This window comes from Acomys minous, assembly GCF_964271855.1.
Source record: "Acomys minous genome assembly, chromosome: 14".
In the NCBI taxonomy this organism is placed as follows: domain Eukaryota; kingdom Metazoa; phylum Chordata; class Mammalia; order Rodentia; family Muridae; genus Acomys; species Acomys minous.
Window position 1 is genome coordinate 111,558,167 of NC_140496.1, and position 25,623 is coordinate 111,583,789.

General features: G+C 42.3%; 1 protein-coding gene across 14 annotated transcripts in view; it reads right to left on the minus strand.

Moving 5' to 3' along the window:
- Nucleotides 1–25,623, minus strand: part of LRRC7 (leucine rich repeat containing 7) — a 474,653-nt gene that overhangs the window by 104,847 nt on the left and 344,183 nt on the right. For all 14 annotated transcript variants that reach the window (XM_084757043.1, XM_084757042.1, XM_084757040.1 and 11 more), the window contains 2 exons: nucleotides 12,790–12,864; nucleotides 4,458–4,602 (listed from right to left, as the gene is read on the minus strand). In XM_084757043.1, coding sequence (XP_084613169.1) covers nucleotides 4,458–4,602; nucleotides 12,790–12,864 — 220 coding nt within the window. The remainder of the gene's footprint in view (nucleotides 1–4,457; nucleotides 4,603–12,789; nucleotides 12,865–25,623) is intronic.

Here is a 25,623-nt window from a genome sequence, read left to right on the forward strand (position 1 = left end):
CTATTCCTTGCTTGTCTGGCAAGTACTTTAGCCACTGAGCCGTCTCCATAGCCCCACAACTTATTTTTTTCAGTGTCTGACCCATGCCCTCCACATCTTTATGGCTTGCCGTTCTTCTAGCACCTTAATGTACAATCACTACACAGTAATGAGAGAACAGCCACCATTGGCAAAATCACCCCTATTATACAGCCTTATACAGCCTGTAAATCAATGGTAGCTTGAGTAGCCAATCCCAGGGACAAAACATGCTTACCGGGTTAGCTTTTGCTTTATATGGGAGCTGTGTATATACACATACTGTAGACTATTATGTCCTGCAGAAATTTTGTCATTAAAATGTTGAATTTATGATCAAATATCATTTAAGGAAGGCCAAACTAAAGAAAACTAAGCCATTTTCTATAACAAAGTTTTTCTAGGAATTTTTGATATAATAATATGAAAATGTGATCCTCTGAAATTGTCTTGAAATTGTGTATATGTGCCTCTGTGTCTGTCCGTGTGTGTATGTCCCCACATGCACATGGGTATTGAGCATCCTATGACTCTGTGTGTGTGTGTGTGTGTGTGTGTGTGTGTGTGTGTGTGTGTGTGTGAGTGTCTGTATATGTACCCACATGCACATGGGTATTGAGCATGCTGTGACTGTGTGTGTGCATGTATTTTGAAACATCAGCTCTGGGATGTAAGAGGACACACAATCTTGTTTACGCATGGATTCACAGATTACAGTAGAATGTTTTGTAGCTCACAGCCCCAATGACATTGCTGTGTTCCAGTCAACCAGTTTAACTGTAGGAATGCTAAGTCTCTTTACCACTGTACTGAGTCACAAGAGCTGAAAGGTGGGTGATAGAAGGCTGAGAAGACACCAGGACATCAGGTCACTATGGGCTTTTCCAGAAAGTCTGAGGCCTCTGGTTTAAAGCAGTTATGAGGGAAACTTCAGGCAGGTTTAGACTCAGGCAAATGTTTTCTATGCAGACTAGAGGGGCGGCTCTCACAGGAATCTTTGCAGCAGAAGCAAGCCAAGCCTTTCTGATCTGCCTGAGTCTGTGGATTTACATCCACACAGCTGCTTTGCTGCTCATACACTCCTCATGGATCTAGTCTGGACCGTCTGAGAGGCTTGGGAGGACTTTAGCTGTGGGCCAACCACCAGCTCCACCGAGGCTCCTGTCTTCTTCCTCCCCTGTGTTTGCAATCCTCATGTTCTCTGTCTTTTTAAACATTCCTGAATTTGAAGATTGGCAAAACAGATGGGGAGGACTATTATTGTGATTGTAAATATTCTTGTATAGATAAATAATTAATATGAATGCGCCAAACATTAAAATAGGTTTTTTTTTAAAGTAGACGTTTATCTGGCATTTGCACACATTGTAGTAGTGCTATGAAAACAAATGGCTGTGTACTCCTCATTAAGTCTAAGTTCTTACAAGAGCTGTCACTGATTGAATATTTGGTATGCCAGAGCCTTTCTAATAACGTTATATTAACTAGTGAGGCCCTCAAAATGAGAACGTGGTGTTACTCCCACACAGCGATGAGCAAAATGGAGCACAGAGCCATCATGTGACTTGCTGAAGGCCACACAGCTGGCAAGCAACTTGAACTCAGGTATCTTGACTGTGGAGTCCCTGCTCTAGTTACTAAGTGATCATAGTTTGGAAAAGCAAAACATTATGCATCCTCCTTTACTGATTTATTTGTATCTAAAGATGCTTTTTTGAAAAATTAAAACTGAGAGAGGAATAGAGGGCATTTCACCCTTCCTGGAGACAGCACATGGAGGAACCAACGCAGAGTGGTTGCCTCTCTGTTGAATGACTCTCCCCTGCAGGACTCATGACACCAGTGGAAATTTTGTTTTAGTTGTATTTTATTTTACTAATTCTCTGGAAATTCTTAGTTCTTATTTTAAAAATTCCTGGTGGCTCAATAGATGATCCATGTTCCAATAAAAAAAAAAGAGGGGTGCCATTTCTCACCCAGTTGGTGTCTGCGGTTATTTCAGGGCCCAGAATAAAGCCCTCAAGTCTGTTGGCCAACAGGAGAATTTCCTAAAGAAGACAGGTCTGTGTATATAACCAGGCCCCAGCAGATACCCCTGAAATTCCAGTTCAGTGAGAAGCTCTTGCTCACTCACCTCAGTGTTCTATATCAATCAAACAGGGTGCCTTTCCTCCAAGTGGTGGACAACTCCTCAGGCTGATTTTTAAACACATTAATGTATGTATGTATATATGTGTGTATGTTTGCATTTAATCACTTTACAGCCTGATCCCAAGCCCCTCCCTCCTCTCCTCCCTGCCCCACTCTCATCTCCCCCTCCTCCCATTTCTCTCCATCCTTCTTCTCAGAGAAGGGGAGGCCCCCAAGCGCTGCTAACCCACTCTGGTACTTCAAGTCGCAGCAGGACTAAGAGCATCTTCCAGCACTGAGGCCGCACAAGGTAGCCTGGCTAGGAGAAGGGATCCAGAGGCAGGTAACAGAATCAGAGACCACTCCTACTCCCACTGCTGGACTCCCATGTGTTGACAGAGCTGCACATCTGCTGCATATGCCTAGGGGTTTTAGGTCCAGTTCCTCCATGCACTCTGGTTGGTGGTTCAGTCTCTGTGGGCCCCATGAGTGCAGCAGGTTAATTAAAAAACTTAATTTCCTTTTAAAAGAAATGTAAATTAACAAATAATTCTGCCAAGGTAAGAATGCCCTGTCTTCTGAATCGACTGGTCCTCCTTAAACAAACCATGTTTATGTAATTGTTATTTTTGCTGTGATCTATGACATCTATGACATACAATTTCATTGTTTTCTAGTCTATGGTTATTTTAACTTCTTTTGTCTTCTGTATGGATTTTCCCCCCTCAATTTCCTGTCCTCTTATACTTTACCCCTTATACATTTTATCTCTATTTAAGTAGGCACATTTTTGTTTTTTTAGCATACTTACTTAACTTCATTTTCCTGCATGATTTTGGGGTTCCTTATTTGTCAGGTAAATATTCATTCTTCTTATCATAAATATTATTTACTAAGGAGGGCATAGCAGAGGCCAGACACACACAGTCTCAGCACTGAGAAGACAGCTATGGGCAAAATTATGTTCTCTGAATTGCCTATGTATTTTCGGTTGCATGGAGTGGTGCTGAGCGTGCAGAGTCACACATGGACACTCTGTTGTCTTGATCAGACAATGCTCTGTGTATCCAGCAAGCCTCCTCAGTGTTGCATCACACACACAGCTCTTTCTGCACTCATCTGCCCACAAATTTCATCTAAGGTGACCAATATGCTCATAGCACCAGAACCTCCTGAGATGCATCAGGGACATGCAAGCTCTTTAAGGAGGCCTTCCATTGCTTCTGACGGCTGGAGAAACACTGTTTAGGATGTGTTGAATATGTAAATAAAAAAGTCAGCACATTTATGAGAAAAGCTAGTGTGATTTTTGTTAAAACCAGCATTCTCGATCAGCCTTCAAAGGTGGTTAAAGTGGTGATAAAATACCAGAGGAAAAGTAAACTGCTTTGTCATCAAGTTTCCCCCAGTTGGGTTACGTAGCCTGTGATTTAACTTTCAGAAGCATTAGCAAGTTGCTGGGTACATGACACATCTACTCCAAACAGTTAAAATCCCCACTTTAAAGTTAAGTGAATTGACAATTATTCTCCTACCTGCGAAGTCTCATAAATAATAGGAAGAATACAAAAGGATTATAACTTTCCTCATAAAATTTATAAGTAAAAAACCTAGTGTGCATGCTGTACCTACTCACATTTTATTTTTTACTGGCAAGCATCTTACAACATTAAGGACAATATGTCTTTTAATAACTAATGGAATTAAAATCTATTTTATTTTATTTATTTTTTCTTTTTTTATTGTAAGATTTTTTTATTCATTTTTTTCCTTTATTAATTTATTCTTGTTACATCTCAATGATTATCCCATCCCTTGTATCCTCCCATTCTTCCCTCCCTCCTCTTTTCCCCTTATTCCCCTCCCCTATGACTGTTTCTGAGGGGGATTACCTCCCCCTGTATATACTCTGGTTTCTCTTCAGAGCGTATAAATCTTTCACCTTTTAAAATCTATTTTATATTCATATGTTTTTGTCTTATTTACCTGCTATACCAAGGTTATAATATACCCACCATCACCAAATAACTCTAAATTTAAATACTTGCTCCTTATGACGAAACTGTACAACTCAGGATACTTGAGAATTTTAAGATACATCAATTTAAAGGAACATTTCATTACATAGTTAACAGCTAAAGTTTACAGTTCATTTCAAGTTACTCGTAATATACTGTTTTATGGTCTTGCATGGTACATTTGCTAATTCATTAATGTCAGGCTAGTAGTACATGCATAAATAAGTTATACTGCCAGAGAAGAAAACTGTACAAGACATAATCACTCCTGACAAAATGTTACATCCTCACCTATTGAGTCAGGCAGCTGTTGCAACATATTGGACGATAGCAAGAGGTCCTCGAGGGCTTCGCATCCAGAGATATCCATGTCAACTGTTTCTATCCTGTTTTTTGACATATCCAGGTATACCAGCATCTTTAACTTCCCTATAGACTTGAAGACAGTGCATAAACTCAGGGTTAGTTGGGGGAACTTTCACAAGGCTCTTGAAGCTGTAAAAACCACAATGTTGTGAAATTAATTTTAAAGTCATCACCAGAACAATAGAGAGGACGTGGAAGCATTGATCACATGTACATTGATTGGAAATGGATACTGGTGCACCTGTTTGGAAACACAGAATCCTTACATGACCAACACACTCCTAGACCTATTCTGCAGAATAAAAACACATGTCGACCCAAATGGTCATAGATACATTATTCACAATAGCTAAGCGGCAGCAGCCCACGCCTGCCTCAGTGACTGCATGGGTGAGCAAAAGTGGCCTCCCACAGAATGGATGCTATTTGGCAGTAACCGTGAGTGAAGTGTTGAAATGTGCTGCAAAATAGATGAACTTCGATAGGTGCCACACATCCCCACACATCATAGGGTTGCACTCATATGCAGTGTCCAACACTGGCAAATTTATAGGCAGAAAAAAGAGAAGATTGCCAAAGATTTAGGATTCCCTTTAAGGGTGATGGAAATGTTCTAAAGTTAGATTATGATGATTATTATAGAACATTGTTAGTCCGCTAAAAAGAAAAGCCTACCGAGTTATAAATACCAGTGAATTGTATCTTACTGCAGTGGTTATAGATAAATTCTGCGCCAATGCAGCAGTCAGAAGACAACAGGTCTCAATGTTGGCAATGGAGTACTGAACACTGTGTATTATCTTTAAGGTTTAGATGCCTCAGAAAGAAGTGAAATTATAATTTGGACTTGATTTTGGTAATTACAATGTAGGAGGCAAAGAAGTCTTTGTACTTGCAGGTAAGGACGAGGGGAACCTGGAATGTTAAACACACAGAGTTGTTTCTTCAAAGAAATGAATACATAACCTGCCTTCCTCCCAGGAGGTTGGGAGAAGAAGCCAATGGCCCGATGACCCTCATGAGATCATTTTGGCCAAGACCATACTGGACGCTCCCCCAGACCCTTATCATAACCTTGTTTTTCTCAGTTAGTCTACTGAGACCATCTGTATGGAAGGTGTCATATGTGCTTTACAAAGAGTTTTGATGTAGTCATATCTGATTTTTATTTAGCTTACTTTGTTCTTCAAAAAGATCTATGTATGCTTTATTGTACACATGGGATTGAGTTAATCACCAGCAGCAAAGTTTTCACCAATTGTGCTGTGGTTAAATATGCCTACAACAAACCACTCAAGGTCACACTCCTGAGGTTTGAACCCGCCTCGGGTACTTATTCATGTTGAATTGAACTGACTTCTTGCTTCCCACAGATCATGACTCTGCTAGCCATGGTGGTCACAGAGACCCCTGAATCACTCTGCTCACTCACCAGCCCTTTCTGAGACTCTCTTCATATGCTGCTATCTGTGCTACATATTGGAGGCAACATCATGAGCCAGGCAGAGATGTCTGGGAAGAAACTTGTCTAGATGAACACAGTGAAATTTTTAAAAGTAAACAAATTCTCCCTGTGAAGTACAGGCTGATTTTCTACTCAAAACACTTCTGCTTCCTCCTTCCAAGCACTTTGATCATTACTGCTCAACACCATAATAATCACAAGGTTATTTTTTTTATCTTTAGGAAGTTTACATTACTGAAGGCAAAAATCCAAAGAAACAATTAAAATATTCCTTATATTGCATGAAAATTCATATGAGAAATATCACTGAGGAAAGGGGAAAGGACAAAGATCATCCAGTAGTTGTAATTTGCCAGGAAAAAGGAAACTTAAAGGTAGCAAGACAGTCTAGTAAGTAAAATGCCTGCTGCAGAAGTCTGAGAACCTCAGTTCAATCCCTGGCACCCATTCAGAAAGCCAGGCATGGTGGCGTGTGCTTGCAATCCTAGTGCTGGGGAGGCAGAGACAGACCTGAAGACAGGCAGGCAGCCTAGCTGAGCCAGCGAGCCTCAAGAGATGCTGTGTTAAAAAAATAAGATGGAGACTAATTGAGAAAGACACCTAATATTGATCTCAGAGACTCTATATTTGTACACACATATGCACTTACACTCACACTAGCACATACACACATGTGTACACGTGCACATACACACACACACACACACACACACACACCCCACACGTACACAGACACAGACACACAGACACACACACACACACTAGCACACAAAGAAAAGAAAGAGGAAACCTGCAAGAGAAGAGAGAACAGCTCTCACTCACAGAGAAGCTTGGAGAAGTGGCATGTTGAAAGCATTAATAGCAACTGAGATGTGTGCTTTACTCAGGTTTTCAGGAAGAGAACGGGTGCAGAAAGGAGTCACATGACATGAGGCCAGGAAAACTTAATCTTTCAGGCAAGAGGAGCTATGAAAATAGATTGATCAGATCTGTGCTTAGAAAAAGTAACTCCACAGGGTATATAATCACTTATAATTGGTCACTAGCCCAAGAGGCATGTCCCATGAAAGTCTTCACTTACCAGGAGATTGGGATAGTTGTGAAGACATCCTTTTGGGACTCTAGGTGAGAGAAGTATGGGAGAATGGGGAAATAGAAGGATCCAGAGGGCCCTAGAAACCTACAATAAGAATATCATGATGGGCGGATCTGGGCCCAGGGGTTCAAACTACTGCACCAAACAAGGACAATTCTTGCAGTAAACATCAAACCCCTTCTCAGATCTAGCCAACGGACAGGACACTATCCACAGTTAATTGGATAGCGAGGACTGTCTCGGACATGAACTCTGTTGCCCCATATTTGACCACTTCCCTGTGGCGGGGAGGCCTGGTACCAATCAGAGAAAGAATAAGCAGGCTACCAAGATGAGACTTGATAACCTTTGACCATATAGTGAGGGAGGAGGTCGCCCTCAGTCATAGACATAGGGAAAGGGAATAGGGTGAAAGTGGGAGGGAGGGAGAAATGGGAGGATACAAGGTATGGGATAACACTTGAGATGTAGTCTGAAGAAATTAATTAAATAAAATTTAAAAAAGAGGAACTATAAAAAAAGAAAAAGAAAAAGTAAGTCCAGGGGGTGTTAACAAAGGCAGACTCATGATTAGAATCTAGGACCCTTTTAGATGCTGTGCCATGGGCTTGAGGCATCACAACCAATCATACGTCAGAAATATGCAAAGTTATAGGAAGTTTCCAGCAAGAAACATGGAGGAGATCATCCCTAAGCAAACAAAAAACACATAAAAAGAAACTACTGAAGAGTTCCCTCTTGCTACCATACCCTAAATGGCGTGGCTGTACAGCGTGTTGTTGTAGTGGCTATTACCCAGAGTCTGGGGAGGATTTAAGACGTTTGGAAGGCTCAGATGGTTAGCTGCAAGCACTGCTCTGTTTCTTATAGGGAACTTCAGTGTCTCTGGATTTTGTCCTGTGGTATGCAGGGTCTTGGAAGACTCCCTCAGACAATGAGGAACTACTGGCTCCTGGACAAAGTATTTTGTCTGTGTTGTAGCCAAGTTCCTAAGGCAGCGGACGTGAGGAGGAAGAAGGATTGGCTCAAGTCAAGGATTTCTGACTGACTGAATAGGGTGGGTGGTTCAGCCCCTCCTGTGGTCACTCAGCTTGCACGTGTCCAACAGGAAACAGGCAAAAGTCTGCATCTTCCTCTGTTTCAGGGCGTTTGCAGATAAGTGTCTCACGTATTTTGATTGCATAGCAATTCATGCACCTTACCATTTGTCTGTACTTCTTTGACAGCATAAATAAGCCAGCAAAATTAATCAATAGACAAACACTCGGCCCTGAGCTAAGAGTCTTTATATATTTTAAATTTAGTGTTCTATATTCTTGTGATACAATTTGCAATGTGGATCAGCTGTAATGATCCCCTACCTCTTCCCTGGGCCTGCCAGGAAAGCAGACTCGCCAGCCGGTGTCTGCAGCTGCTTTTCAACAGGCACTGAGGCTTGGAGCTTAAGGCTGTGGGTGAAGATTCCTAGGAAGCAGAGGCAATGATGAGAGTTCCAGAAAGAATCCTCTTAGAGTCAACAGCAGAGGACAGGAGGGAAGAGAAGGGAAGGAAGGAAGCAGACCTGTACACCTGGCCTGTGTGAGGACATTGCGAGAAAGTCCCCTGTTGGAGGATGGCCTGATGTATTTTGATGCTAATAAAAAGCCACACACCTGGGCAGGGCAAATGAGATAGGCGTGGATAAGGTCCCCAGGCTTGGGGAGGCAGAGAGAATCTTGGGAAGAAGAAGAGAGACTGGAGGAGAAGAGAGGAGAAGAAGGCCACCATGGGTTGGATGGAAGAGAAGCTCATGGCTGGCACAGATGGAGGATGAAGAACATTAGCAAGTATTTGGGATTATGGATGGGAAGTAGCTTGAGAGAAATTATTAGAACTAGATGCCATGGGACTGGGGCAGGGATCCCATACCCCACTATGGGAGGTAGCTTAGAGGATTAATGTCTGCCCTGCCCCAGGTTAACTAAGGCTGTTTTAAAATATAACAAGTGTCTGTGTCTTGACTGATTGCTAGCAGGTTATACTGATGTAATAATAATAGGTATTGGCGTAATAATAAACAATTAGTAGGCCGTGCTGGTAATTAAAAAACAACAGTCGCCAGCCAAGCTTTCTCTCAACACCCCAGGTGTCTGAGCAGGACCTGAGGGTCTTCACATCCTGCATTTGTGGGCTACTGGAGGAAGGTTGCCCACAGTGGGGTTCCGGCCGTGAACACTGAGGCTCTCATCAGAAAAGGGAATCCGAAGGGGCCCGGGGAAGCTGCATGCGGCGTTTCCAGCAGATGGAGACTAGAGAAAGCTCCTCATTCGTGAAGAACGCACACATGCTTTCTTCCTGACATTCCCAGGCTGCCCCACGAACGAGTGCGGGAGCTGAAACTGAACCTTGCTTGCATTGGACTAAAGACCACCCTGTCCCCCATGACGCTCATCAACACAGGGCCCCATCCTGCCAGTGCATGTCCCTGTGAGGAGCTGCATGTCCCAGGGGAGCTGGCTTCCAGAACGGAGGGCAAGAAGGGAGCAGGTGGCATGTTCCCAACTTGGAACTGCCAGTTTACAATCACGTCCCATCCCAAGTATGAGTCATGGTAACCCTCTATTTTCCAGAGGTAAATGAGCCTGTGTGCTTCGGCATTGCATTCACTTTCATGCTCCTTAGTCAGGAAAAGGGTTTTTTAATCCTCGCAGCTGCTCTCAACGCTGCTGCTGCTTTGCTGTTTCCAGCGCTGGCCAGCATTGGCTGTGCAGTTTCTGAGCACTCCCTGGAAGGGAAACAACACTCGGACATTTATTTTTGAGTCTTTCAAACACCTTCTAAAGGGGGCCTATGTTGCAGCAAAGGTCTCCAGTTCGTGGGGATGCCAGCACTATTCTGGGTGCAGAGGGGGTGTCCGTAAGTGAGTGACAGAGGAAAGAGTGGAAATCACAGGATAATGAAGGTGCCAGAATATTTAGAAACAATATAAGCCAGTATACCACGGGGCCGTCGTTCTGTGTGTTAACTTTAGGCTGGAAGACGGAGCTATGTAGATCTCCATCTGGATCATTCTGTTTGTCTCCCCGAGTTGTGGAAAATGAGTAAAAAACAAGAGTCCAGACTTCTGTAAGGACATTAACTTAACATGTTAGGATGCACGAACAAAGGAAAAAGTGGGCGTGCCTTCCCGTCACATCTTTACACAGTAAATACTCATTTTTGATGCTGACTGACAGGTTGGGTTGCTGACTGCGCTGGAGATGAGCAGGCAGCCAAGACCATGTAGAACTGGGGAGCAGGCTGAGGCCGCTTAAGCTGGAAGGAGTGTCATATTCACACACAGGGCGTAGCAGAATGTCAAATTAAAAATCAAAGCATGCTAAGTAAAATTAGCCACGGACCACAGCTGAGCTAGTATATTAGATGCAAAATTTTTGAGAGACAGGTCTTGGGCAAGATTGTCAGTCTCACTACTTACCTGTTTAGACCTTGAATTCTGAGAACATAACCTCTGTAGGAAGTTCAGTGACTCTGATTCTCACCTGTACCTTGTACAAGTTCCAGAGAGCAGGGTGACACACACTGCGTGGTCAGACACTGCTGGGTAAAAGCAGCTGCTTTGATTTGCAGCCCCAGAGATCACTGGCTCTGTGACCCTGGGGCTGGACAGAACCTACTCCTAGGGTTTGTTTGAGGATTCCAAAGGTAAATATTTATAAGATAACCAGGCAGTGCCTCGCACAGCAAATGCAAAGTAAGTAAGTGGCTTTGAGTAAATTAGTCTATTGAAGAAGCTGGTGCAAACTTGTGGCTAGGTAACATTCTGACTTTTCCACCTCTGCTTGGGAATTAAGAGGTGTTTTATCTGCATTCTCGTACACTGGTCTCCCTTAGTTCACAAGAGCACGTTCTAAGACATTCTGTGGATGTCTGAAACTGCTTGTGACTCAGCCCTGTACAGACTGTGACTTTCTTTGTATGTTTGCCTATGATAAAATTTATCAATCAGTGATAGGTTGCAATAAAACACTAGAACAGTAGACTATTAAAAAACTGCTTAATCCAGGTGTGGTGGTGCACACCTTTTATCTTAGCACCCGGGAATCAGGGGCAGGCGAATCTCTGAGTTCAAGGCCAGCTGGGTCTACAGAGCTAGTTCTAGAGCAGCCAGAGCCACACAGAGGAACACTTGCCTTAAAAATCAAAAGTAAATAAATAAATAAACAAGTAAACAACCACTTAAATTCACACATTTTCTTCTCTGGAGTTACTATTATGTGAGTTTCCCAAACAGTCCAGTTGAGGAGTTGACTACAATGGTCCCTGGCTGCCGCTGGCACAGTTTCTGATTGCATTAGTAAACAGTCTTGTGTAAATCAATAAGGACACAGTGGGCAAACTTCCTGGTTTACGTCTGTGATACTGTAGATGTAGCCCTTTAAAAATAAAAAGTCCTTAATATTTTCCCAGATATCTCCCTTTCTATGGGCTCATGCTTGTTCACAGAGAATAAATGTCTTGTGTACGTTACCTGTGAAATAATTTAAAGCAAATTCAAAAGAATAGTAAAATTTGCTTTGAGGAAATATTGAAACCTCTGTCTTAGCTGAAAATTGATTCCCTCCACCTGCCTTGGCTCATTGTGTGGCCACTAGCAGCAGGGCTGTTTTCAGGAGCCAGCCTTTCACTGGAGTTCAGCACCAGTCTCCCTGGAGAGTCCAACAGGTGAACCTGCTTCAGGGAGGAATCACGGAGCCTCCTTTCACAGAGGGAAAACCTAACTCTGGCTCAGCTTGTGTTGGGTGGGATCCTTGTGATGTTAAAGGTGTAAGTGGGTTCTACTGGGCAAGAAGCACAGAAAGCCATTTCTCTCACGGAAGACTTCTAACAGCAAAAGGAAGGACAGCTGTGCAGTCGTTTGTCTGCTTTTGTAAGAGGAAAGTGTCTTAGAACAACTGTGAACTGATTATCAGCTTTTAAAATCCAGTGAGGAGGATAACGGACATCAAGAGAATCCTCAGATGTTTTCTTTTTGCAAAAAAGTCAGAAGAGTAAAGACAAACAGTGAGAGCCGGAGGTCCTAAAAAGCATCACTTTGCTTTCCAAATGCCGAGAATGGAGATGAGGCATTAACAATTAAAAACACACAACGTGAACCCAAAGAGATAGCGTGCGTCAGGAAGAGTCTCGTTAGTGTCAGCAAAAATAGTACAAGTGACTGTGTCTGGCAGAGATTACACTAATGTAGGCCTGTGAGGTGTCGGTTTTCATGGATTTAGTTATTTGTCATAAACTACAGTCCAAAAAAACCTAACTGGAAAATCCCAGAAACAACTGACTTAAAAAGTTTCAGACTGCGTGCCATTTTAAACAGTGCTATGAGGCCATGGGCTGAAGAGCTTCATTCCGTCTTCCCAAAATGCCAGTCATCCTTTGTGCCGAGTACCCACGCTGTATGCGCTACCTGAGTGACTGGCTCTGTTAGGACTCACCTTGGTCATCAAATAAACAACTGTGCTTGTGCTCAGTGGCCGTTGTGTAAATCACCCACCCCTGTGTGGGCACCTCTCTTACATCCACACTCACTGTCATGCAGGCTTTGCATCACTGCATAACATCACAAGGAGACAGATAAGCAAATTAAATGAAATATCTTTTTTGGGGGTGGGGGAACCATAACCAACTGTCAGAGCACTTGCATGGCAGAGCTTACGTACCCCAGGCAGCACTTGCAATGCATTGTTGTCCATCCATAGCTCCCTCAAATTCTGTATTTGATCCAGAACTTCAGGCTGGGAGAGAGGGAGGCAGAAAGAGAGGGGAGGCAAACCAAGTTAATGTTCCCTGAAAATAGATATTAGATGCCATTTCTTGAGTCTTGAGCTTCTTTTTAAGAATCCATTATTAATCTAAGAAGTTTCAAGTTTAACAGAACCCCCAAAACAAACAAACACAAAACAAAAAAACCCCCAAACCTCAAAAAAGCAGTATAGAGGGGTCAGCGGGCCTCTAGAATGATTTAGATTCAATCAGAACAATTATGATAAAAATTAAGACCCATTACCCAGACCTCTTAATCTATTTCTTTAATATAGCCTAGTTATCTTTCATATCATTAGTTGTTCTTTAATCACTTGTTAAGTTTATTTTTTGCATAACTTAAGATTTTTTCTTTAAACTTTTGACCTTTTTATTTATTATTTATGTGTGTGGTGTTCTACCTGCATGCATGCCTGTGCACCATACGTATGCAGCACCAGAGAGGCCAGAAGTAGGCACTGGATTGCCTTGAACTGCTGTTATGGAGCCTCAGTGTGGATGCTGGCAATTGACCTGGGTCCTCTCAAAGAGCAGTCTTTACTTTTAACCCCTGAGCCAGCCCAAGTGGCGTCAGCATCTGAAGGCCAAGGCACCACTGTTTTATAACACCGTCCCCTCACTGTGGCTCTATGCACACATTAGGCTCTTACTGTGTGTCTGAGCACCTCACACAAAATGCCTGTGGGCAGAGAGCACTGCAGACCGAGATGTGGCAGTCACAACCCAGAGCCTTTGGCTGCCTTCTCTTCCCTTTGCCACCAAGAACTGTTTTTCATGATGATGACACAGAGTTCTTTCGTGCCTTAGAGTTACTTTTCTTCTAGGGTAGGCTGGCAGACCCCTTGTGCTGAGAAATCTAGGTGACTCTAGGCATATAGATCCGAAAAGTGGTATACAAATTAAGCCTTTGCTGACAAAAATTGTACAGAAATTTATTTTAAAACATTTCTTGGTACACATATAATTTCAGGATTGAGTAATGACAGAAGCAAATGTGCATATGAATAACATGCCTATGCTTATTTTTACATAAGGAATTAAAATTCTGAATACGGAATACTGCAGAAAGCAGAGCATCTTTAACATTTTTCAAAGTTGATTGATATTTTGATTTTATAATCATGCTAAGAATGTCTTCTGACATACACCCCATAAGAGATGGTAAAAACTGCTTTTTAAAAAAATGTTGGAAATTCTGTCCCAGTCTCAAGGCAAAATTCACTGGATGCATTTTTTTTTTAAAACAAATCACATAATTTCCTCTAAATGTCCCGGTCACCGGTGCTTAAATTCTTTTTCACCCTTTACCCTTTCAGTTTGTTGGGTAACATCTAAAATCTGCACCTCACAAAGGAAGCTTAACTTCAGCTTAAGAAACTTTCTTCCATTTTCTCTTAAACCTTTTATTTAACAACACACTTGCTTTATTACAATCCCTTTGGCTCTCACAAGTGGCGAATGTTTTATTCATGGATTTCATAGCCTACATTTGAAACTCTGATACACAAAATTGGATGACTGAAATTGTTCAGCACTTGATGAAAAGCCGATTTATGATTTTCTCAGTTGTGATGTAGAACACGCCTTGAGATTGTATAACCTCTTCAGGTAATTTCATCGGAGACAGAAAGGTCACTTCCATAGGGTCTGAGCCTGTTTCAAGGTTACATTAATTTTATTCTTCTGTTTTATTTCAGAGTCAATTCTACTAAAACACCCATAAAAATTTAAAGCTTTTGTTTTAATTCATGCACTTTCAGGAATATATAGGAAGAAAATGATGTGCTATTTCAGTAATTGTTGAGTGAACAAATAGGTATTCTAGTGACAATAATGAAAGACACTGCTGAGAAAATGTAATTGATTCATAATTAATTAAAATACTTTAAGCCACAATCTCTTATGAATATTTTAATGTCTTTTGAATTTTATACATCCCATTTAAACACTCAGATAAGTATATTGATGGAATAGGGGAAAATATGATGTCATGTGGGGAAGGAGAGCCAATATGTGAAATGACAAAATGAGTGTAGCAAGATATAAAGATTCTGGAAGGCAGGCCATGACTCAGAAAGCAACAGTCAGTAGAGGTTTGTTTAGAGTCTCATGTGCCCAGACCAAGCCCAGAAGTCTGGGGGCAGATGCAAACAGTGAGCAAACTTGGGAGTTTAAGTCAAAGTTAAGCTTGGTATTCACTGTGAATTCATTCACTCTGGGGATATCTCTTCCGCACAAGAAGACACTACAGCACCCAAGAACCTAATCAGACAGTGGTGGGGCTGTCCTGCCTCTTGTTCTTTGAATGTCCTGTTCTATAGATGCCAGAAGGCCACATGTGGACATCAGAATTTTGCTTCCACTGAATGCCCAAATGCAAAGATGTCTTAAATAAAGTGGCAATATGCAGCGCTTCTGGAGGGAGTTCTAGAGGAGAAATGGTAAGGTGCCCTCGTGGTCAAGAGTAGAGAACGTGGCTGCCACTCACTCATCTCTAAATGTAGCAGAGTTGTTATACGCAAGCAGGTCTGGTTTCATCTGATTCCACATTTGGACTAGAAATAATTATTACAGTTACAGGGACAGAATAAAGTCTGCGTCAGTGGGCAGGGGAAGTTCCTGGTTAGATGTTTCCAAAGGAATTATCTAATCCTCTTTCAGATATAGTGTTTCCTGTATCAAATAAACATAAACACAAATACAAACATAATAATAATAATAATAATAATAATAATAATAATAATAATAATAACCAACAAAGGCTAAATGTGTTGGATACTCCCTATAGTAAGATACTTTTAAAAGGCTTTGTTTGTTTCTTTAACTGGGCTTCACAAAGGCCAGGCTGGTCTCAAACTCACTGTGTAGCCAAGGATGACTTTGAATTTCTGATGCTATGGGCCTGTGCTACCATACTCAATTTATATGATACTGGGGGCCAAACCAAGGTTCTGTGCATGTTGGGACAGCCCCACCAACTCATTCAAAGCCCCACCATGGTGTTTTTCCACAGATTATTTTCAGTAACACATTTTACGAAATCACTGAGGGAGGTGTCATTGCTGATAGGCAGTACGAGCAATATTGAAGGGGGTTTGGGGATAGGCAGATCCATGCTGTCATCTTTTTGGCTCAGGCTCTTCCTCGGTTCTAGGTGATGTTGGTATTACCACTCACAGGGGAAGACTTCTGAGAGCTTTTGCTTAAATCCAATCCTATTGTTACAGCAAAATACCCAGGGGTTAGTACTTTATTAAGTAAAGAGGCTCACCAGGTTACCACTTGTGGTGGCCACAGGCTCCATTTCATCAAGGTCTCCCTGGTGTATTACAACATAGCAGAGGCCAGAGAACTAGCTGTAAGATGACAGAAGGGAAAATGCAAGCTGGCTTTCTCTACAGAAGCTTTTACTCCTGAGGACCAACCAGCTCCTCCCCATGTGAGGACTACATTAGTTCCTGGGAAAGGCAAGGCCATCAGTGTCTTAAGTATCTCTAGTTAGGCTCTATCTCCTAAAGGCGCAGTCACCCCTTGGCACTGTCCCACACACACTAAGCTCCCAAAAGATGAATTTTTGTGGACAATGTTTCATCCATGTTCAAACTACTTGGTGCTCAGTACTTAGTGAGTTAGCTTTAGTCTTTACTTCACAGAGACCTGCGCCTAAAAGAAATAAATGAACGCAGCTCAAGTTGTACAACTAGCATCCGAGGATAGCCTGATCTTAAAGCTGCATGGACCATGGTGACTAAGATCAGGACCAGAGTCATCCTGGGAAATGACAGTCGTCCACGTGTCCATGGTTATTTCTCGGGAAGAGCCTGTTAGTGAGAAGAGGTCAGCTGCTAGGGTTTGGCTTTGACTTCTTTGACAGGCTCGCTCAGCATGAACGGAGCCCCTGTTATTTTCTGGAATGGAGGAACAACATCAACGCAGAACAGGCCTCTTGGGAGGTATGCTCAGGTAGCTCACATTTCCTGGCTTGGTCAAGGGAAGCAACTCTGGTTTCAGACACCTCACTTTACGGCACTGTCGTCTACTTAAGACCTCAAATTTGCTGATCTTGCTAGACTGTCGGTTTAAAAGAGAAAGTTGTGTATACTCTCCCCTCATAATGTGAATTGGCTTTACTTTCTTTCTCTAGAAGTGGTAGCCATTTACGTCTTCCCACCTCTATGCTCACTTCAGTCAGGAGCTGTGTCAATGTGCTCACTCCTGTTTGTAAAGCTTCCTATTACACGAAGACCGCAAGTCTCAGATTACGTTGAGCGTGCCACATCTGGCCTGTGTTTACTCTGTGTCTTCTCCCAACACCCTGTTGGCATGAGGAGCTCCATTTTCTGCGGTTTGCATGCTTCCTGCTACCGTCTGATCATCCTAGGCCTGTTTGCCAAGCCCTGGCTGGCACAGACATCCTTCCTGCCATTGGTATTTGAATTGTAGCGTGACACTGAGATGCTGTAAGGTTGTATCCGAACTCCCTTGTCATCTTTGTTTCCAGCTTCTCCCAAAGCAGCTTATTCATGGGAATGCCCCTGAAGGCACATCTGAATTGAACAAAAAAGCAATTCATGCTCATAACTGATAGTTTCCTAAAAACCCTTACCAATCACTCTTGTAAGATAACGCAGACTTCCATCACAGTGATCAGTGGCACTCTTGCAGTCTCAGCTATGCGCAGTCTCAGCACCATGTGTTGATTACCCCTTCTTGTGTGGCGGTTTCACTTAGCCCAGCATCCCACAAAACCCATGCATCAGTTAACCAGTGCGGCTTACCACTAACTGCCCTTGTTCTCTCTTGGCCTGTCTCCTTCCTTCTTAAGCACAGATGTGTTATGGACAGTTTCTCAGCATACCATTTAGCAAACTCTTGGTGCAGTATCCGGAGCTTAGCAAGGGTCCTCCCTCTGCCCTTTCTGCAACTATACCAGCATTTGTTGCAGAGAGATGGAACTTGGCTTTGGCCTCCTTTCATATCACTGACAATGCCTTAGGTGGGGGTTGGGTGATTGCTATTTAACAACTGTCCTTCAGGAAATTTCCTTGCCCTCTAGAGATGATTTTCCACCCTTGTCTAAAGTGTCATTTCTTTCTACTTCCTCTACCTTCACTGCTGGTCCCTGAAGTAGTAACAGTCCAAGCCGACTGACTCTAACCATCTGAAACTTCAGCCTTAGGGTCCTATGTGTATAGTTACAAAAATAAGCAGACAATTAGCCAATACATTTCTCTTGATGCATGGATTTTCTCTTTATTGCATCTCTCTGGTGCCAGGGGCAATAGCTCATACTTATAGCCCCACTACTTGGCTAAGAGTACAGAGTACGAATTTGACTTAAAAATAAGACAAAACCATTGAGATGTAACAAGAATAAATTAATAAAGGAGAGGAAAAAAAGACAAAACCAGCTGGGCGTGGTGGCACACACCTTTAATCACAGCACGGGAGGCAGAGGCAGGCAGATTACTGTGAATTTGAGGCTAGACTGGGCTACATACAAAGTGAGTCCAGTGCATCCAGGACTACAAGAGAAACTCTGTCTCTAAAAAACCAAACCAAAACCAAACCAAAACACAACCACCACCAACAAAAGACAAAACCAAAAAATCATTTGTAAACCCAAAACAAAACAACAATAACAGCCCCCCCCAAACACTGCCTTTCCCCCAACAAAATCACATTCTTGTGGCATAAAGTAGCCCACTTAGGACCTGGTTGATGTTGAGTTGGGTGCACATTTAATTTAAATTTACCGCAATGAATTTATGTATTTTCAGTCACTCTTCTGATTCTTGTACACTACAACTGTACCTCCCAAGTTTGTGTGACCTTCTTACCTGTGTTTTGATCTCTTGATCTGTACAGACACCAGTCTTGAGTTCATCTCTTATTTATGCACACTCAGTCTGTCTCCACTGGGCAGCCATGCTCTCATTTTATTCATCACTGTCTCTGTTGCCCCTTTTATTTACCCTCTCCCACCTGCTGTTTCCCACAGGAACATGGCGGAAGTATCTTGCCTGCTCTCCCTTCACTATTAAACCTGCTCCAATGCAGGACAAAAAGGGACTTGCAGAGTCTCTATCCCCTCAATACTGGTGCTGGACCCTAGACATCATCTGTCAGATTTGGTGCCCTCCTAGCAACAGACAAAAAGAGCATAAGGAAGGAAAAATTTCAATGTGTAAACACAAAGCTTACATTCACGACCAATTGATTAAATAAAATTTCATGGTTGTACTTTTAAGACAAAAAATTGTAATATTCAGGGCAATGTTTAGTTTTAGAATCTTCAAGTGATATGTAGCTGTTCATTAATGAAAATTGTATCTGGAGCAAGCTATGTGGCTCTTGTGATAGATTAATTTTTTTCATATCAGTGTTTGAGATGCTGAAAAATATTTAGATATACTGCACATGCAATTATATCACTACATATTCCTAAGAGCTAACATCCAAAAATAAATAAACTTTTACTTCTTCTGTACAAGAGAATTATTTTTTCTAATTTAGGTATTTCAACAAATGAAAAATGAAATAGTTACTTTCTTATTGATAAGCCAATAAATAGTTTTCATCCTATTTCAGCTATGAGGTCCACACTGGCAGTTGTAAGTTCTGTAGGAAGGCGTGCCTCTCTGAATCCCTGAAATTAACCATATTCCTGTTGCAAACATGCTCTCAGAAACTCCTGCAAGTCGTAAGATGCATTGAGAAAACAGGATGCCTGTGGATCGCTAGGCAGCACTGCTCACTGAGCACTGAGTAACTCAGAACTGGAATTCTCTTCAAGTCAGCAGGCAATATCAGGCACATAAGGCTTTTTATTCTATTAAACTTTATGAGTATTGCCCAACTGCTGAAAGAGGAAACCTCAGAGGAACTGTGCCACCGATCTGCTGATCTGTGAGCATCTCACTGACTGAAAGCAGGAACCAACACTTGTGTCTGCATCATCTTTTCTGCCGTAGGGTGTGTAGATGGGACAGATTAATGGGGATAGATGTATCTGGAGTCCGAGATTGTGGTGAATGTTATAAGCGTAAGTGCCACAGGAAACACTGAATGAGTTGACTGAATATTGCCCGTCTTTTTGGCCTGCACTCCATAGCTTCATAGCTACTGAAAGTCGAGCATGCATGGCTCTGCATGTTTCAAACATTCCGTTTGTTCCACACCACTTAGTTGCTCCTTCATAGTCTCAGCCTTACTTTTCTCTGTATGAAATCATTTAAAGTTCATAATTTAATGAACTGCTTGCCAGGTGTATTAAGATCAAGATAGCTGTACATCAATGCACCTAAAGTACCTTCATGGTGCTACACTGACTTCTTTATTAACCCACGTGAAGGCTAATGGTACTGTGTGAGTTAGTAAAATTATAATCTTATTGCTGTAATCTATGAGGACCAGGGTTATACAACTCAAAAATACATGCTCAATTGTTTTGATTATGATACTTTTTGCTTTGTTTAGTCAAAGTTTTACATTACAAATGAGCAAAGAGCTTTTGGGTTGTAACTTCAACCTTTGGCAATTACACACACATCGGTTTTGTTAAGCCAATTGGTATTTCATCAACTTCGAAGAATGCATGTTCTTGGCTACATAGTTTTTCTAACACTTATAATTCTGGAACTCTGGGAAAGCTATCTTCACACAGGTTTACCTTTCCCAGCCTTCTGTCCTCTTGTGCTCTGCCGAGATCTCTGAATAAAGCACTGTTACTTTTCTTTTCTGTACTAATTCCATCCATCCTTCAGGGGTCTGCAGGGCATTTTGGTGTGCTGGAGCAAATTTCACAAGAAGCTTCAGTTCATATGTCATGGTTAGAATCCTACAGGTCTGATCTCACTTGTTAAAGTGCGTCTTCCTCTAGATTCTAGATGAGTGGCACAGCACTATTACTTTTCCCATATTACCTTATAGATGTGTATTCTTACGGCCTGAGAGAGGGATCAGTGTGCTCATCTGAACTTCACCAACTGTAAACATTTACTGGACACTGTGCTCTGCTTAGTGCAATACGAGAGAAAGCAAAATGTGGATGGGGAGATTTATCCACTCATCCAGTGGCTGATAAATGGATGAGTGAGTGGCCAAAGCTTAAAGACCTGGCTTTGCCATCATGTAAGAACAAGTGCTACTGTGGGCTTTTCCTCATCACGTTGTCCGCAGAATTCTACAAGCGGTCAGCCAGTTGCTAATAGCAACCTACAGACTGCTCAGTGCACAGGTGAGTTAATCATAGCTGCATGGGCTGCCACTATGTCCTAATAACAAAGGAACATATATACATACATATATATGTGCAAGCATGTATATATACATATATACATAAATAATTTATTGCCCTTCTTGTAACAAGATAGTCTTTTCTCCACCTGTGAGCAGGTGCTGTTATTTTTTTTCTAAGCTTAGTTTTAGTGTTGTTTTATTTAGCATGAACAAGCTAGTAAATTTTTGCTAAAAGTGTAAATTCTTATGGCTGTCATATGAAAACATTGCCCATATTTTTTCTTGTAGCATATGCTTTGGTTTATTTTCCCTTTTCATGTGGAGTTGTGAACAGACACTTGGGCTAGTTACTTCGGTATCAGTCTTATATTTCTGCCATGGTGGTGGAGAGATGCCAAGTCAGCTCTATGGCTCCCTCGTTGGTCATTAATCACATCCAGGCACACAACTTGCAACATTTTATTGCATGAAAATGAAATTAGAGCTTATGCTGCGGAAAGGCACCTTGCTTCATTCCTCTGCCCTGCCTCTGGCTCTTGTTGAACTTGCTGTTGGCCCTCCTGACCAGCATGCTCTCTCTTCCCCACACATTAAGTACAGCTCATTTCTCAAGGTCAACAAAGTATTGTACCTTGAAGAATATGGCTTAATTTCTTTTTTCATATTTCACCCTGTGAACACACCAATTCCAAATAACCCAGCATCTACTATGGTCAGTCTACAGCCCATATATTGAGGGGACGCGAGATGATTAGGTGCTGGTCACATGCCATTTTCTTAAGATGCATATAGTGGCCTGTCTCTAATACATAAAAATAACCTCTACCTGAAGGCAAGGGCATCCCTCATTCTTCTTTGTAATTCTCTCAGGATGGAGACGCTGTCTGGCTTATGGCAGGATTGAGAATAAAAACTTTCTGTTGACTGATTACTACAGACTATTTCATTCATAAAATAGTTTTTGCAGCAAACAAGAAGACAATGTGCCACCTGTGTTTTCTGTGCTCTGCTGACACCAGCAAGGCAGACTAGATGATTGCCACTTCTCACTGTTGACAAACACAGGTGTTTTTATGTTGAGATGTTGGAGGTGCCTGAAGGTGAGTAGGGAGTTCTAACCTGGATGACATTATGACAAATACGTGCTTATGTTTTACTAGCTGAACATTTTTCCTTAAATTGTGTTTCTGTCTTACTAACACCATATAAAAATGCACACCTAGGGTGGGGAAGAACAGCAGTGGCCCACAAAGACAATGGCGATCCCAGTTGTCACAACAGATGAGGCTGGAGAAAGAACCTATTTCCTCAGAGTTAAAGAGCTGGAGGAACCAACTCAACAGCATGTAGAAAGTCTGGGGAAAGGCAGCAAATGCCGTGTCCCAGCTGTGCAGCAAGCACGCTGAGAAGGGGAGCCGTTTCCTGGTAACTCTTCCTGTGTTCCTCAGAGTCTGATGTGTGACATACTGGTGAATAAGGAGGGGCTCTCTGACATTGTGAAACTTGTTGAATCATGGAGTATAGTTACTAGTTAACGTTGCATACTTTATGAAGTTGTGCATTTGTGTATTTGTTACTTTACACACTTTCTACAAGTTATGCATTAATTTCTCTCTGTCTTTATCATATACATAGGCCAACTCTGCTGGTGAGTCCCAGATGCTCACGAGACTTTTATAAGTCCTGCATATATATATTTCTCCTTTTGGTTATTTTCCCGACATGTTTCAAAGGCACTCAAACTCCATGCTGCTGGAACTGTCTTATGTTCAGTTTACTTTCCTCTCTAGCTATGTTTCTCTTACCTTTTACTCATGCTACAGCCAAGGCCACACACTAGCTTTCCCTACATCCGCATGCTCTGAAACCCACTCTTTCCCCTTTCATTTCCTCCATTTTCACTTTGGTTCTGGTAGCACAGTGTTTCTTAAATCACCATGATTTTCACAGATTACTGGTTTTTTTTTTTTTTTGTTCCTATTGAAATTATAGCTCCCATTGCAACTTGAGACACCTAGAGTGAGTTAGGAGTGGACAGTTGTGGGTGTGGCACCATTCATATCAGAGCTCTTTTTATGTGTAGGGTCTTGACATTTGAGAGGCTGCCATCCATGACTGGATGACATTGAAGACTGCTGCGCTGGCTGTGATTTTTCCCAATGTTTCTCCCTTTATTCTACAGAAGGGTCACTACTGGCCCAGCACCACACAGCCCTCCCAGCTGTCTCATGTGCCACACTGCTGTGCTTTCCCAGAGCTGTGCTCTCTTCCTTTCTACTTGCAAGGCTTTCCTTTTCTGAACTTCCATACGATTTCCAATAGAAGCAGGCTTTCAACTCTCCTATCTTATTTTTCCGTCTTGCTTTCTGTTAGCCGCCCCACTAATTTGTATTCCTGTTGTTAAGCTTGGATTTCTAAAAAGCCAAACTTGTGTTTAATCAATCTTTGGAACCTCAGTTCTTACAGAATATCTGCACAAACAAACATAGGGCAAATGTGTGTGGCATGGATAAACAGTAATCTGACCCGAGGCACCAGAGAGATTTGTCTTTCATTTCAGCCCAAATGACAAAGCCAAAACTAAATGGAAAGATATGAAGGGGAAAATGCTACTGTTAGTGACCAGGAAAGACATAGCAAGAGGCTAGAACTTAGAGGTGAATCTGTAGAAGCAATAAAGTAAATTGGTTATACTAAAAAATTTGGTATTGTCCACTTGTGACTTCACAAAACCAAAAGGACTCTCTGTGGGAAATCAGAATTCTTTGGTTCCTCTAGTGAGCTCCAAAAGTCCGTTGAGGGTTGCTACTTCTGCTGAGAGGGAAAAGTTTAGAGTTCAAACTCTGTGGGATCTTCTGACAACACCTTCACAGCGGATTCAGAGGCTGACTTCTTACCCTGTCCACTGCTCTGCCTCCCCCACCTTCACAGCGGATTCAGAGGCTGACTTCTTACCCTGTCCACTGCTCTGCCTCCCCCACCTTCACAGCGGATTCAGAGGCTGACTTCTTACCCTGTCCACTGCTCTGCCTCCCCCACCTTCACAGCGGATTCAGAGGCTGACTTCTTACCCTGTCCACTGCTCTGACTCCCCCACCTTCACAGCGGATTCAGAGGCTGACTTCTTACCCTGTCCACTGCTCTGACTCCCCCACCTTCACAGCGGATTCAGAGGCTGACTTCTTACCCTGTCTACTGCTCTGCCTCCCGCACCTTCACAGCGGATGCAGAGGCTGACTTCTTACCCTGTCCACTGCTCTGCCTCCCGCACCTTCACAGCGGATTCAGAGGCTGACTTCTTACCCTGTCCACTGCTCTGACTCCCCCACCTTCACAGCGGATTCAGAGGCTGACTTCTTACCCTGTCCACTGCTCTGCCTCCCGCACCTTCACAGCGGATGCAGAGGCTGACTTCTTACCCTGTCTACTGCTCTGCCTCCCGCACCTTCACAGCGGATGCAGAGGCTGACTTCTTACCCTGTCCACTGCTCTGCCTCCCGCACCTTCACAGCGGATGCAGAGGCTGACTTCTTACCCTGTCCACTGCTCTGCCTCCCCAGGCGTTCTCGTTCTCCCCTGGATTGTGGCAGTGACTTTAATAGCTTCTCTGACTCCACCTTGACAACCTCCACTACAAAACTCTTCCTGTTCATGCTTAGCATAGTAATCAGAGAGATGACAGTAATGCTGTGTAACATAAGGCAATGCATAGGCTAGAAGGCGAAAGTGTTGAGTGAGAGTCCCAGCAGAGCCTTTCTTGACTCAGGGTACCAAGTGGCTAGGCGTTCTCCCTTGCTCACTACTGGCTTGTTGCCACCCTCCTCTTCGCATTCTACTGCTCCTTTCTGGTCTTGCAACCTCCGGCTTTACTGCTATATTAGAGGTGTGCACTACTTCCCTGCATGAAGAAGCACCCTTTCCATACATGTACACATGGCTTCCTGCTTCATCCACTCCAGGGATTCACTAAAATGTCACCCTCTGTGTGAGTCTTACAAGACCACCTTAAGTTTACTTTCTCCCCATTACTTTTCCTTTATATTTCTTCTTATCATTTTCAGTGTTTTCTTTTTGTTTTTAGTTTGTTTTTGACTCACCTGAGGATTTTATTTTATTTTTTTCTACAATGTTTTTATTAAATAATTTTACATATACATTTATATTATTATAATATATACAATAAACTACCTACAGCAAGAAGAACCATATAACTATCAGGAGTTATATATGGGTTACATTCATAGTGTTTTGCCTATTTGTATTTGGCAGCCTTGAAGAAAATGTCTTTTCTATCTTGGTGAGTCTAAAATTCTGAATGAAAATCAGTATCTATCATATCTCATCACTATCAACTTAAAACATCTATTTAGACCCAAAAACTTCCTAACACCTAAACAACTAAGCTTAATTGTAAAAATAAGCTATCTGGTCTTCAACCCCATCAGAGACTTGAGAAGAAATAAAATTAATTACTTGAATATACAGGTTAG